We start from the raw sequence: 14,986 nt of genomic DNA, 5'->3' as shown, positions 1-14,986 counted from the left end.
TTGAAATCCTGAGGTGGTTTTATTCTGTTTGGTTTTGTTGGTGTCCGAATGAATTTTAAGGCTTTTGCCTAGTACTATTTTCGGAGTTCCATAGTTTGAGCGGTGATAGGCTGTTGTTGAATTTCATGTTGTTGTCGACTTTTCTTTGGAAATAGCTGATTTATTTCCACGGCCATGTTTTCTGTTACGTTACTGTGATTGTTTATTTTGTATTTAATGTTGTGTTTCAGTTGTTTGTTATGTGTACGATTTTTGTTATTTCTTTTAAGTGTTTGTGTGTTCTATGTCATTTTATCGTATTTTTTGGTAGTTCTCTTTTTGGAGTATTTGGTGGCCCTGAAAAGGGCCGCTTGGTATGGGTTTTGTTAGCGCTTGGCGCGTTTGTTTTGGCGATGAGCCTAGCTTTTTTATGCTTCTTTTCGCCGATTCGATGTTCTTGGTGAGTAGGTGTTTGCCGCCTTCTTGTCACTGTGTGTGCGTACATGGACAGTCTGCATAGCCCTTGAATGTGGTCTCGATTTTGATCAACTTACAATTTAGGAGTATATATCAAACTGATAAATGATTTATGTGATTACTGTAGATATAGATAGGCTACATTCAGGACGGGCAGCGACGGGCTGTAATTAGTAGGCAAACCAGGTGGTTTTCACCGTGGGCAGAACTCGGTGCAATGATACTGAACATTAATAGTAAGCCTGTCACCTTAAAGGTAATGCTGTAGGTGAAACAAGGACTTCAAACGCACGATGGTACAAACAACACCACAAGTGAAACGTACTCATAGAAATACACGCTTTCCTACGTTGTGCCCACCCGGGCCACGCGATCAAAATATGACTGATACTGCTGGATAGTGTTAATTGGGTCGGTAAACAGTCAATTAATAGTTTAATTGACTACCTGGGTGATTGGCAGGTCGTGTTCAACGACGCATATGCAAAGCAGGCCAAAAGACAAAAGCCCCCAAAGATATTGACAGCTGGCCAGGGGTCACCATGAATACGAATGACGCTTCACTACGCAGAAACTGCGTAGTCAAGCCCTTCTTAACGGTCAAACCCTCTTGGCATTTTCCCTCATGTCTACTACAAACTGGTCTTTTTTTGTCATTTTGTGACAGTTTCAGTGAGGAGCTCTGTCTGCGAAAATTTCCATTTTCCCGATTTTGCATATGTTGTGCATACTCTGATTAATGGTGTCAACAAAATGAAACAAAAAAGGGGGTTTCCATCCTACGTTTTGAGTCTAGCTTTTCTGCAGTACCGTTAATCAAAGCTTTTTTCAAATACAGACTGGCTTTTTTGTCATTCTCGAGGATTTCAGCAAAGAACATGCCTAAATCGTGTCTGAAAAAAGTGTCACTTTCCCGATTTATGCAGATATTATAAATTCATTTATTGTAACAACAAAAATAAACGACAACAGGGGGTCACAGTCCTAATTTTTATGTTGGGGGGAGAGGATCTGATTCAGATTTACCCTACCGTGCGATTATCAGCTGCAGCTGGGCAGGTTTTTGTCATTGTTTTATAATTTCAGCAAAACATACGGCTAAATATTGTAGGCGAATATTTTCTTATTTTTGAATATACTGTGTATGGTATAAGTGAGTAGAAAAGAACAATGACAAGAACGGGTGGTGTTTCATCTTGTTTTTTGAGACACATCTTATAGTAGCCACGTCAAACACCCGAAAAATTATTCTGCCGAGTGAAGTTCACGTAAAAAGTCCCAACTTTAAAGGCATATTTCTCCTAAATAAATGATTTTTTTCAGTCATGATACTTCATTTCGATTGTCATAAATTTCTTCTTTCATTTGTAAAGAAATAAAATGGAAAAAACAAAACTAATAAAAAGTTATAAAAACTTGAAAATTGGGTTTCGTTCTCTTGCGTGGATCGCCAGAAAAGGGTGATTTTGCGACACCTGTATTTAATGAAACATTCCACTAAAACGTATGGGCGATTTCAGTGTATGACCCCTTTTTGGAAACGTCAGATAATTTTCTAATGTGTCAGAGACCCGATGTTGCGATGTTCACATGTTGTCATCGCTTGAAATTGAAAGAAGAACTTTGATCGAAAATCTCGACCTCAAGACAGCAAAATTTTGGATGAGCGGCTATCTGATGATAAAATTTAGTGTATATTAAGTAAGATTCGAATGTTTCATGAAATTTTGTTGAGCGATTTTGATGGAAATTGATCGACAAGTACGTTGAGCGCGATCGGGAGGTAGCGTGAGTGCCACTATCGACATTTCCGCTGCAAAAAAATAAGCCTACGGGCCTTTGTTTGCCGTGTTGGCTCTCAACATAGCTGCAATTTCCACGTGTCTTTCTTTTGCCGTGTTGGCTATTCAGCCACTTGCATGGCGGGGCTGAATAGCCTACACGGTAAACAAAGGCCCGTTGGCTACAATTATTGCAGCTGCCGACATTGTGACTTGAGTGAGGCCAGTGTGTACGCTATCGCGTACTGCGTAGACAGTTTGGATGAGTGTATATTCGCATAAAAACAAAATATTGACTCGTGTAGTTTTGGAAAATTTGAAACCACTGTGATTCATAATTTACTTTAGAAGATGCTTCGGGACTAGTAAATTTTCGTAAACTGATAAAATGTTACTTTCTTTAATATTAACAAATGCAAACAAAATTTAGTGGCAGAATACATACATCGCACACCATGAGTGTTTTTTATGGACTGGTCTGGCACAAATGATTGTAGTTACCCATTTAGCTGACATATGCTAATTACAGAAACTTACAATGAATAAATCTTTTTGAAATGTAATAATTTGCATAAATTAGCATACCTGAAAGGCTGATCAGGAAAACTTATAGGATATGGTCAGACATCATTTTGAACGATTTATTGAATTTAGCATATTTGAAAACTTACAAATTGAAAAATCTATGTCTCTATGTGGAAGAATAATCGAGATATTTAATTTTTGCATATTTAATTAGGTGGACTTAGTTTTTCTGTGAACGCACTGTTTTTACGGTCTGTGAAATTAGATAATATTCAAACTTTGAACGCATATGATTTGTAGTTGAATAAGTTTTTTTCAGAGTGAATGGCCACAATTGGTTTCCAAAGGAATATTGCAACATGTTTTAAGCTTTCATCAAAGCTATTTATGTATTATTTCTGATATATTGACATCAAAACTTCATTAAAATTAGAAACGTTAAACACTTTCAATGAACGTCAGAAAAAAATACGAAAATTTATCACTTTAAAAATCTGTATCTCCGGAACTACTCGTCCAATCTTGATCATTCAAGGCTTGTTTTGTTCCTCTCTACTCCAAATTTTTAAAAATGGCCTGACATGGCTACTTATAGAAATATGCCATACCCTTTGATTTTATGTAGTTTTCACTGCTTTAAGATACATTTCAGCCCTTCAACATGACGGGATTGATTACGACTAAAGAATTGCTATTTAATGCAGTATAGAGTTTGAAAAAATCCTTGAAAATATATGTTGCTGACCACTCGATCAAGTTGCATGATTTTATATTCATCAAAGGTACTAAGTAAAAACTTTAAGTCACCATTTTGTAGGTTGTTTTGTCGGAAAGGAATCGCGCCATTCATTTATCTTGAACCGTAGCACAGTGACAAATTTTTAAAATACGTTTTTCAAAATGACCTTATTTTTGTAAAATTTTCAAGGAAACTCCAATATTGCAAACCAATAGAATTGGCTGATACTGCTTTTTCCAAGGGTAGTCCCCTAACTTAACCTGTTTGACCGATATCTTTACATTACTTTTTCTTTGAAATGTAAATACTTTCAAGCTATGTTTATCAGTATCTTGTTTAATAAACTACTGCTATCATATTATACATTTGATCGTGACATGTTGGTTTACTGAAGTTCGGGCTTTTTATCAAAATCATTTTCTTGCAGGCTCATATTCACTGCTTTAAGATGACTTTTGGCAAACAATGCAAAAACTTAATTATCTAAAATAGATAGTAATGTTACCCTATACATACTATCATTGCTGGAACGAATGCCATGTATTCTGTTATTTATAATGGATGAGTCGAGATAAGCTTCATTAAGAGCCGTATTTGACTACACCAACACAAATTTAGTTGGCAAGATTATCAAAGGCACTAATATCAAGGTTTTCTTACACAGGTAAATATATGCTATTGGGTGTATCGGGTGGCAGTGCAGGGGACAACGCCCAACTGAAAAGCGAAGAGCTGACTTACACTTATCCCCGCTGTTTCGGATTTTGGTATCATATGAGTGGAGACAATATAGGCGAACTGCGTGTTAGCATCAGAAATATGGACACCAACGACGATACCTTGTTATGGAAACTAAACGGACCACAGACAGCCGGTTATGCATGGAAAGAGGGATAGTTCCACTTCCCGAATATCCTCCTGCAGAAATAGGCCAGGTAATTAGATCGGCTGTCTTCCTCAAATATTGTTTTGCTGTTTATTGTCGCCAGTGGATTATCTAGTTAAAGTGACCACAACGAACTGTGTCTGGTATAATCATATTAAACAACGAGGCAGAATAAATATTACATTACCTTATATGATATGAATACACATTTTGCAGAACAAACACGAATGAACCCTTTAAGCGCCAAAGTCATTTTTTGTCGCCCTTATAAAATATACCTCAGTCATTATTGTCAGATTTTTCCCAAAATTTTGATAAAAAACTGTGGCCAATGAAATGTTGTGTTCATTTGGTCTAAAATTATCAGAAAAATTACAGAAAAGTTCATAAATGTTAGTAACATGTTACACTAAAATTTTGGTGGGAAACAATACAGGACTAAAAAGGTTAATGAAAATCATGTTGTCCATTACCATCGAAGTGTGCTTGATATGATTTGATTTAACTTCTGCTCCCTCTGCAAACGAACCATATATTTTAGCATTTGGATTATGTATGTAGTTTCCGAGCATTTGTCAATTAATGATCTAACTGCGCCTTGATAATCTCGATGTAGCAAAGCAAATAAGCCTAAATAAATCGTTAAAGTACATGTAAAATTTGTCCCTCCTGCTCCTACCGACAGCTCGTTTTTGAAGGTATACGTGGCACAGGTACCCATGGTGATATTGCTATTGACGACACAGCAATGTATACAACGCCGTGTGATAGAGTATTGCCAACAGAAGCAGACCCTAACACAAGTTCAGGTAATACACTGTGTCAAAACCAATAAAATTCATCATTTTCCTCTCTCATTCATACATAGTGCACAATTTTAGGCCAATGAATATATTCCATTGATAATAATTCATTGTCGACCGATATACATCCTAAAGCTATTCTCATTCATAAATACAAATATTGGGGACATTGAACATTACGTGTAAGTGTTTATTCATTTGGCACTATCATAGCTGACTTCTACCAATTTCCGAGTCAACGAGGAAAACGTACCCTTTGCGTTGAGAAAGTGACACGTTCTTGCAAGTGTGAGCATCAGCGGATCTAGTGCGTCACTGACAAAATCGAATCGGTTCTCACGGTTCTCTTTACTTTGGTATCATCGTAAATGACAAATTAATCAAGCGATGCAATGAAATAAACTTGTCGAGACAAAAAAGTTATTTAAAAGGCGATTGAGTGCCGAACAGCTTCCTCCGTAAGTTGCTTCGAGAGTCAAAAACCCTTTTCTCGAACTGACGCTGAAAGGTTTTATGTGTACGTCAAATATCATGGAAATCTTATCCATATTTACAATGTGCATTTTAAGCAAGTCATGCTATATTACGGCGATCGAACGTCTGGTAAGAAACATCTGTATAAATTGAATTTATAAATTATGAGTTAAGCTGTTGCAAGGATCGCTTAAAGATAGATGTATCTCTTCCAAGATGTAACCTGTTCTTAATTTAAGTAACATGCGATGATCTAAACAATAGCAGGAAAGCTTCATGTAAAGAGTAGAAGACAAAACAAGATATTAAATCGAGTAATTCTAGCTTTTATTTTTAATCAAACCTGAAACATCAAAACTTACTGGGAAATATCAATATAACAGTCCTTCATAAAGTAACTATTTAAGAGTTCTCAGACATGAAATAACATTACCAAACCTTTGATATCATATTATTTCATCAAATTGAAATGATAAAAGTTGCATCAAACAAAACAGTAATTTCCCTCAACTTAAAGCCTGTTTTTCCCTTTTTGTCAAGTAAAGTGTAGTTACTTCTACGAAGCATTTAATTACGTCGTAATTGTATGTCATAAATGAAAACAAGTCTCTATATCCTTGAGCGGTAACAGTTTAAATTTCGAACTTGTTCATATGTGTTTTGTCCGAAGATTATTAACTACTGTAGTGAACTTTGAAACTTTTGTAAATTCTACAGCATGCATGCGTTGTATAACACAAAGCTACGCAGTATTTTAAATCATGTATCGTTTTATTGTTTTTCAGGCAACACGGGCGTGATAGTGGGAGTAGTGATTTCTTTATTATGGCTATAACGATAGTCGTTGTTGTTATCTTCATTGTTGTACGCAGAGATGAGCTGAAAGTGTGAGTGAATTCGAACACAATTACGTACATTTTCAAAACGATTTCATCAGGTTTGATTTATTTTGTATTTGATACATGTATGTTGATTTGATAGAGCGTTTTCCATCCTTCATCGTTTAATGCAGAGAATGAAAATGTGAATAAGTTCGCTAATTGCAAGGTTCCGTGCACTAACTAAATTTGACTTATATGCGCACCCTTCGCACATCGTTGTCTATCAAACATTTTGTGTCAATACAGTTATTAGCATGGATTATGATATTAGGACCCATCGGTCTGGGTAACGAAAACCTGTACTGTATTTTAAGTCCCAAGTTCCAAGATCCCGCCCCAGAAGAGTACCGCCATTGACTGGTGATCAAATGGCCCTGCGCACAGTCAGCAGGACAATTTATGCAAGGGAAACTACTGAGTCACACCTGTAATGGTGAAAATTGCTGACTGGTCTGACTTCGACTTAGGATAAACATTTGAACCTATATGTAAAGTGTGGAGGCTAGACGTTCCTAACAGTGTAAGTCAAAGTCAAAACTGCACACAATATGGTCGACAGAATTATGGACTGTACAAAACTTGAAGTTCTATTCAGATGTCTTTATATATTCGCGAGGCCCTTCGTGATGACCATACTGTGAATTGCGATAGTGGAGGGGGCATCAAACCACAGGGAAATTTGGAGGTAAAATTTAACAAACAAACAAAAGAACTGAGTTTATAAAATGTTTTGTTTATTAGGCAAAAAAATAATGTTTTGGTCAGCGCGCGTCACTTGAACAACAGCACGTCACCCTTTTTTTCTGTTTGTGGCCGGCGGCCGTGGCTGACACCAAACCAAAATGGCTAAAGAGAAAGAGAAAATTCTTTGGGGGCATGATCAGTGACTGCATGAACAGTATATATGTGACTATTGATAAAACTATAAAACTGACCCTCCTCCCTCCCTTGAGGGAAAAAAAATAAAATATAAAAAAATAAATTCGCATCGCCGCACCATTTTTAAAGAAAGAACTGATCAGAAACATGTTTTTTCTTTCTTTCTTTTGTTTTTGGCCTAACGCAAGGAAGCGGCGTACTATGCGAAATGGGAATCCATTAAAAGGCCGTCACCTTTTACACAAAGGGTTCAGCTTTTATAAAGTCCTAGGGCTTTTGTATATAATAAATTATTCAAATGAACTTCGATTATCATTCAAAGTTTAGTCAAAACCTGCGTAGGCACAAACACAGAACAAGATGCACTTAGGCTTCTATGGCATGTTCCATTACACTTGTAGGTAACTTTAACAATCAAAGTTTTTTTATGTGTTAAAAGTGTTACATTGACGAACGAGATAGTCAATTTAAGACAACCCATACGAAAAGATGTCGGTTTCGGGTGTTAGTTTTTCAGTCCGATAAAACCCACATGTACAGGCTCTTCTCGTATATGAAGTCCTCCCCTACGATAAAATGTCGAAGCCAATGGCTGAGACATTGTTTTCGCAGGATCGGAATTTACATATCATAAGAGCCCTCGTGCTTGGCCTTTATCCCTTACTTTTAATCTATTTTTTAATTACATGATCTAGTCAGTTGCGGGGGCCTTTAAGTGTTATAAATAAATTGCGTTATGACTAAATCGTTTTGGTCTGTATTTGTTACTTGACACTGTCGTCACTGAATTTTCGCAAACCACGTTATTTTACATTTCAGGTCTAAACACCTGACTACGCTGCAGGATGTCGTAGTATTTTGGCGAAAAACGGACGACACAGACGAGATGAAATTGGAAGAACAATTGCCTCAATAGTTGATTATAAATGTTTGGAGAACAAATTCAACAACGGTAGACGTCAAAGTTTGATTGCGTCATGTTCATATACAAAGTACAGTCTTTACTTGGTGAACTAATATCACCAATTACCAGCTTCAAAGATTTTAATTTTTTGTGAATGATAACATGGCGTTGATGCATTGCCGTGAATTATTCTTGACAAGTTTATGTACAAAACTTTCTCGATTTTAGCATAGAGAAAGATAGATAGAGTGGCAACGGGTATTGTTTAAGGCGTGAAGCGGTTACGTAACCCATCCATGTTCGCCTCGCCTCAGGTTGCTCTCGCCTCTCTTTTCCGAAGAGTGCCGACCATGAATCCTTCGGTAATTTTCGGATTTTCGCCAATTGTTAAGTGAAAGTATGTTCGGCAAAATTGTGTTGTTGTTGTCGTGTGGTGCTGAGCAGAATTGACGTGTTGGCGAAAACGGGAGTGTTTTGCGCTTCAGGAAAATGAGTTTTACCGTTTTAAAAATTCCTCTCATATTTCTATGAATATATAATGAGTGTATTTGAACCAAATTTGAAAGTCTTTTATCGATACTGTCTGGTTTTACTCAATAGTTTACGGTCAGTCATACCGTCTTTTACACGTGCGTCAAGGAAGGACATGTTTATGAAACTGCTGGCGTGTTATGTTTTGATTGGCGTGAAGCAGTGTTTCTGGCCTGAGAGCTCACAAAGTAACTATGGTTGCTACGCGACTGGCAGTACGATGCCATCTCGTAGTATTTTTCGCATAATCTCGTGTAATTATCAACCACAAACAAAGCCTCCAAAAAGTTTAACACCTTTGAAGCTCATTTTAATATGAAAAGCCAATAGTCTACCGAGACGACCATGGAACAAAAGGCATGCAAGTGTTGCCACTCTGTCTATATGTTTCTCTGTGATTTTAGTAAATTAAGTCACCTGAATAAAAAAATTGCAAACATGAAATTAAAATAATTCAGCATCTGCGTGTATATTTCCCCAAAAGTGGCATTATTTAATCAACGACCAGCGACTTTATTTCAAAAATATAAAGTTAACATGGAATAAATATACAGATTCCTTGTTCTCGATTAACATCCTTCACAACTACAATCTGCAAACATGCAAGATTGAACATTTGTGTGTCGTTCAGATACAGATTGTAAGGCAGGCTGTTGCCATTTTGTTGGTAAACAAATTTACAATACTGAAGTACTCCTGCATAATTGACAGGATGAAAAATAAAACACCACTTAGGAATATTAGATTTAAATCGTTCAAGTATACTCTTCTGATAACATTAACACTTTATTGTTATTGTCCCTCAATGCTGAAAAAAAAGTTCGATAACATCTCAGGAACCATTTTCCTCTTAAGATTTGAAACTGATTATAGTAGATACCTGTAAGACAAAAGATGACTTGGTATCCCCGGCATACGAATCAGCTGGATGGTTGCCTTCTTATTTCTATTCCTAGCAAAATTTACAAAGCGAGACCATTGAGATCCAATCGATGAAATAAAGAGTGGTGTTCCTGTAAGAGAAGTATATCTGTCAGCCACTTTGTTAGGTGCTATACGAATGAACTCTTCTGTAAATCGCCTGATCTTATGTTACATGTAGCTTGATTCACACTAGATTAACTGTCTATGATCGACAACACTAGAAATAATTAGCGTCGCCAATTTTTAGAATCTTTTTCCCCTTTAAAACGCACAGCTGTTATTGAACGATGTTATGTTTTTATTCCTAAAGAAAATATTGATTACTTTTGATTTAGTTAGAAACTCCAAAGTTAACTGAGTAATTTTAAAATTTTATCGCTTTCAAATATTTATCAAATAAAAACATATTCAAGGTAGGTTCCTGACATTTGATGACGCACTCACAAGCGTTGTGATTGCCATGGCAGCGACCGTATGGCTATGGAAAAAGTTCTTATTCTACTGAAGTAACGGATGTATATCTGTAAGCGACTAGTGACCGGCCTGGTGGTCCATTGCGCGAACTATGGTAATAAAATTACGAATGACTTTTTCAAAAGGCATTTTAAAGAAATCGCATTTCAAGCATGCAAAAGCTTTTCAAAAACTCTACTGAATGGTGGTTTTGGAATCAGATAAATGTTTGTTTAATTTTATTTTGTTTGACTCTCCCGGCATTGCTTAGGCAGTTTAATATCACATGCAATTCATTAATCTAGGAGACTGCTGAACATCTTTATTCGAGTTAATCTCTATCACCAGACACGATGATAATATCACTTAAGCTAACATTAGAAACTTTGTTTACCACCATTAATGCTGCCATAAATATAGAGAAGAGGCTGGGTAGTGTTATCGATCAGTATCTAAATGAATTAGCTATCGATCAACTATATTCAATGAATGAGGTGTTTGTAAGTCAGTTCATTTTTCTGTTGTGAATACCATGTTCTTGACTACCTCTGATCAATCTTTTCTTTAAACTTTAAATTCATATGGTGACGTTATCTTCTTTCACATACATACATACATACATACATACATACATACATACATACATACATACATACATACATACCAACAGACACAGACAGACAGACAGATAGACAGTCAGAATCTATAGGAAAGACGCAAGTCAAAAGAATAATGTCTTGTCGATGTATGTTGTGATTTTCGTGCACCTACTTTCAGCGATCTCCTGTTCATCTAAGGACAGAACATAATTGTCATCTTTGTACGTCATGAGGTCATCAGATATCCTTAGTGCATCTTCTAATGTGTGGACAAATTTTGATTTTTTAAGATGATCAACCATTTTCTGAAATGAAAGCATGCCTTAGTCAAATATTTTGTATCTTATTCTTGCCATTTTTACAACTACAAATACACGGCTCTTTACGAGATACTGTCGCATTTACATTCTTATTTTCGAAATATGTATATTTCCTATCATCAATAATATAAATATTGATTAATACTAACGCTGCGCAATGAGAGCAAGATGGTTTACTTGATTTTGTATTTCATCGTCATTCAAAGATAAACCCTCAACATTCTGGGAAACTATTATCGTACCTGTTCGTATGGAGCAGTACAGACATACAGGCACGACATGTTGTGTTCTTGAAGTGCCTGCCAAACGAGGTCTATAATTGTATCAACTTCTTCTGACAAGTAAGCCAGGCCTTCCTTCACATCTTCCGTACATTCAGGCGTTTCCATGCCAGGCCTACAGCTAGAACATATTTATGCACATTTTTATTAGTGCACTGATCACTGATGCAAACATAACCATTAGTTAAATTCTTATATTTAAAGGCGGAGCCTCCCTTTAAAAGGGCGCCAACCTATGGCGGCGTTCACTGTGTAAGTGGACACCAAACAGGCAACATGAGGGCACACGCTCCAGAAAATGCCAATTTTTAGTTTTTTCCGACCGCAAAAACGCTGACAGACTGCCAAGCGGTCAGCACGAAGTTGCTGCCGATCGAACTCTGTGGTTATATTCAAATTCTAACGTGACTGGAAGACGTTTTTAAGGAAATTCGAGTGTGGTGCTGGGGAATAAATGACCGTTGGCAATTTGAACCGACCGTCAATCAAACGGTTATATAAGCTCTATTTGCAGGATTAGCAAAAGATGACAAAAGATTGAAATCAGTTTTTGTAATTAATGTAATAGAAATCAAACATCGTACTGGCCATGTGTTTGACTGGGAGGAGAACTCCACTAATGCGAAAACCAGGGATTGAAAAGTGCGGCTTTAAAGATAGGGGACTTAATTCCAGGGATCAAGTTTGTTCTAGTCTGTAAGAGGATTATGGAAGTGACATAGCCTTTTGTTTTCAGATGAAATTGTAATCTACTGAGTAAATTTCCGTGCAAGACAAGATTACCGAAATAATGCTATCACTAAAAATTATTTTGCATTTTGTTCCTCAGTGTTTTAGATGTACAAAAACTACTGCCCGTTGTGTGACTTGCACGACAACATTTTTCATAATGTGTGCTCTACGTATTCTGTCTACTTTGTAATCATATCAAAGTAGTTATGATGTAAACAGAAATACAAATACATACGGCTCTGCACTTTTGTTCCTCCAGTGCATCACAGCAAAGGATCCCTCGCATATTGTCCCCATCACTTCATCAGCCATCCTGCGAATGTATGGTGCTCGGATGAAATATTTAGATACCTTCTCCTCTATCTCTTCTTCTTGAAGTTTCTGTTGCCGGGGAGTGATGTAGCCAAGACATCGTACTTGTGACATTGCCTTAAATCTTTCAAGGACATTTTCAAGCAAGGGAGGAACCTCATTCACGTTAGGCATGGTAACGCCTATGTAACGTTCACATTCTCCTTTTATAATGTTGTATTCTTCAAGTTTAAATTCATCGATGAATCGCTGCGGGTAAGGTCCCTCTGTAATGTTTTTAAGTGTGAAATGAGTACCACAGTCTCTTTTGAATTCGTCGAAACTACTGACACTGACAATTTCCCTAGCTTTGCCGTGTCAAACGTCTCGTCAAGAGTTCGTTCTTCAGGTCCCGTTGCCTGTGTTAGATGCTTGTGCAGGTATGGTATAACCAATGATCTATTTTGATAAATTGCGGCAATTATTGCATAATACAAGTGTATAAATAGACCACTTGGCCCATCTTCGTATTGAAACAAGGGAAGTAGATAACGGTCATCATTACTTCGTTTTATGGGCATGGTTGACCATTTTGTCAAAGTTTGCTCCCGCCTGATCTGTGTGAATTTCTGCCTCCTTTTGCCGGTGCTATTCCATGTAAAGCTCCCTTGAGTGCTGTGACGACCTTTTTGTGACCTGTTGAGACATGGTGTAATCACTGACAATACCTTCAAACATTTTAGTAGCAAATATTATTATACACATTTGTCAGTAACCTAAAAGTTTCATCGTACAGAAAGTTTTGCTATACAGTAAGAGGACGCGAAATCCAAAACATTGACGAAGAGTATAATATTTAAGCAACAAGTCATCGTTGATGACACAGTCCCCATTTGTCAATGAGAACTTTGATTACAGGTCCTCAGAGAGGATAGAGTCCTCTTCATTAGGTCTGTGATAAAAATACTTTGATACAGATGGCACTCAATGGCCAAGAATGAGTTCCATAGTGATGAAAACATAAAACCAATGTAGGCCACTATCCTAAAAGTCATTAAATGAGTCAACTGGGAATTAATTGACAGGATGTTGCAAAACATTTTTTCATACTATCCTAACACTAATAGATTATCCCCGGTACCATATTTCGTAAAGTTTAATGCAGTATTTACAACACTATGAGATCAACATCTGTATCAAGTTTCATCAAATTTGATGTTGTATTTGTGGATACAATTATATCACTCTAATTAGGAAAGTTCATTACATATGCAATTACAAATTAATTAAAATGACACTGATAAATGTCTTTTTCACTGTTAAAGCAATGTGAGCTTAACATCTGTACAAAGTTTCATGAAATTTGATGCCTGAGTTATGGCTTTGTACATGAAAAAATCATAATAAAATGGCCGACTGGCGGCCATATTGGATCGTATCAAAAAACAAATCGACGTGCATCTGTATGACATATGAAGTAATCCTTGTACCAAGTTTGAATGAAATCGCTCCAGGCATCTCTGAGATATCTGCGTGAACGGACGGACGGACGCACGCACGGACATGACCAAACCTATAAGTCCCCCCGGACGGTGTCCGTGGGGACTAATAAAGCACACCCAGCGATGGTGTACCACGAGATTTTGACCAGTTCAATACATATATGCACGAGCGATAGCGAGTGCATATATGAAGTGAACTGGTCAAAATCGAGTGGTATACCGTCGCTGGGTGTGATTTATTGCTATTATATCATAACAGTATATTGAAATTCTGGTATGGAACGTCATAAAAGGAATTTTCCTCAAGCTGAGAGCTAGTGCGCATGCCAGCCGTGGTATATCGCCAATATACCACGGTTCTTTTCGCGTCTCGACCACTCAGATCGCTGTATTTGCACCATCAACATACCGTATGATATAATATGTATAATATCATACTAGTATATTGATGGCGCAAATACGGCGATATATTGGTATATTGGCGATACGGCTGGAATACGCGCGAGCTCTCAGCTTGAGCAAAAATCCGTTTTTGACGTTCCTTGCCAGAATTTCAATGTACTGTTATGATATAATAGCAACAAATCACACCCTGCGACTGTACACAACACGATTTTGACCAGTTCACTTCACATATGCACTCGCTATCGCTCGTCCATATATGTCGTGAACTGGTCAAAATCTCGTGCTATATATATATTACATAATACATAATATAATACTCTACTCCAAACTAGAAACTATGTGCCCGAGGGTAGACGACCGTTCGCCTTACGTCAGGAGGGCGAATGGTCTTCTGCCTCGAGGATACATAGTCATTTGTTTGGGCTATGTTTTATAACATGCTTTTCATACTTAGTTTTCACTCTAAATGTTTGGATTTATTAAAAATGACAATCATATGCTTTATATTCATGTCAGACAAAAATCCGTTAAAAATGAGAACGATTTTCATCATAGAATGGCGCATCAATTTGATATATTTAAATCACTTTTATATGATTTAACGGCTCTTCATGCATAAT

The 14,986-nt window shown here is 37.0% G+C and overlaps 1 protein-coding gene across 1 annotated transcript; it reads right to left on the bottom strand.

The window, feature by feature from the left end:
- Positions 1–9,331: 9,331 nt before the first annotated feature.
- Positions 9,332–13,144, bottom strand: LOC139136812 (uncharacterized). Its single transcript, XM_070704651.1, has 4 exons — positions 12,404–13,144; positions 11,398–11,557; positions 11,008–11,140; positions 9,332–9,872 (listed from the first exon to the last, which is right to left on the bottom strand). Exons 1-4 carry the CDS (start codon positions 12,652–12,654, stop codon positions 9,727–9,729), a joined length of 690 nt encoding a protein of 229 aa, XP_070560752.1. The 5' UTR covers positions 12,655–13,144; the 3' UTR covers positions 9,332–9,726.
- Positions 13,145–14,986: the final 1,842 nt, after the last annotated feature.

The sequence above is a fragment of the Ptychodera flava genome, chromosome 7 (genome assembly GCF_041260155.1).
Source record: "Ptychodera flava strain L36383 chromosome 7, AS_Pfla_20210202, whole genome shotgun sequence".
NCBI classification, from domain to species: domain Eukaryota; kingdom Metazoa; phylum Hemichordata; class Enteropneusta; family Ptychoderidae; genus Ptychodera; species Ptychodera flava.
The sequence above is the reverse complement of the archived record's forward strand: the minus strand, read 5'-3'. Positions and strand labels throughout refer to the sequence as shown.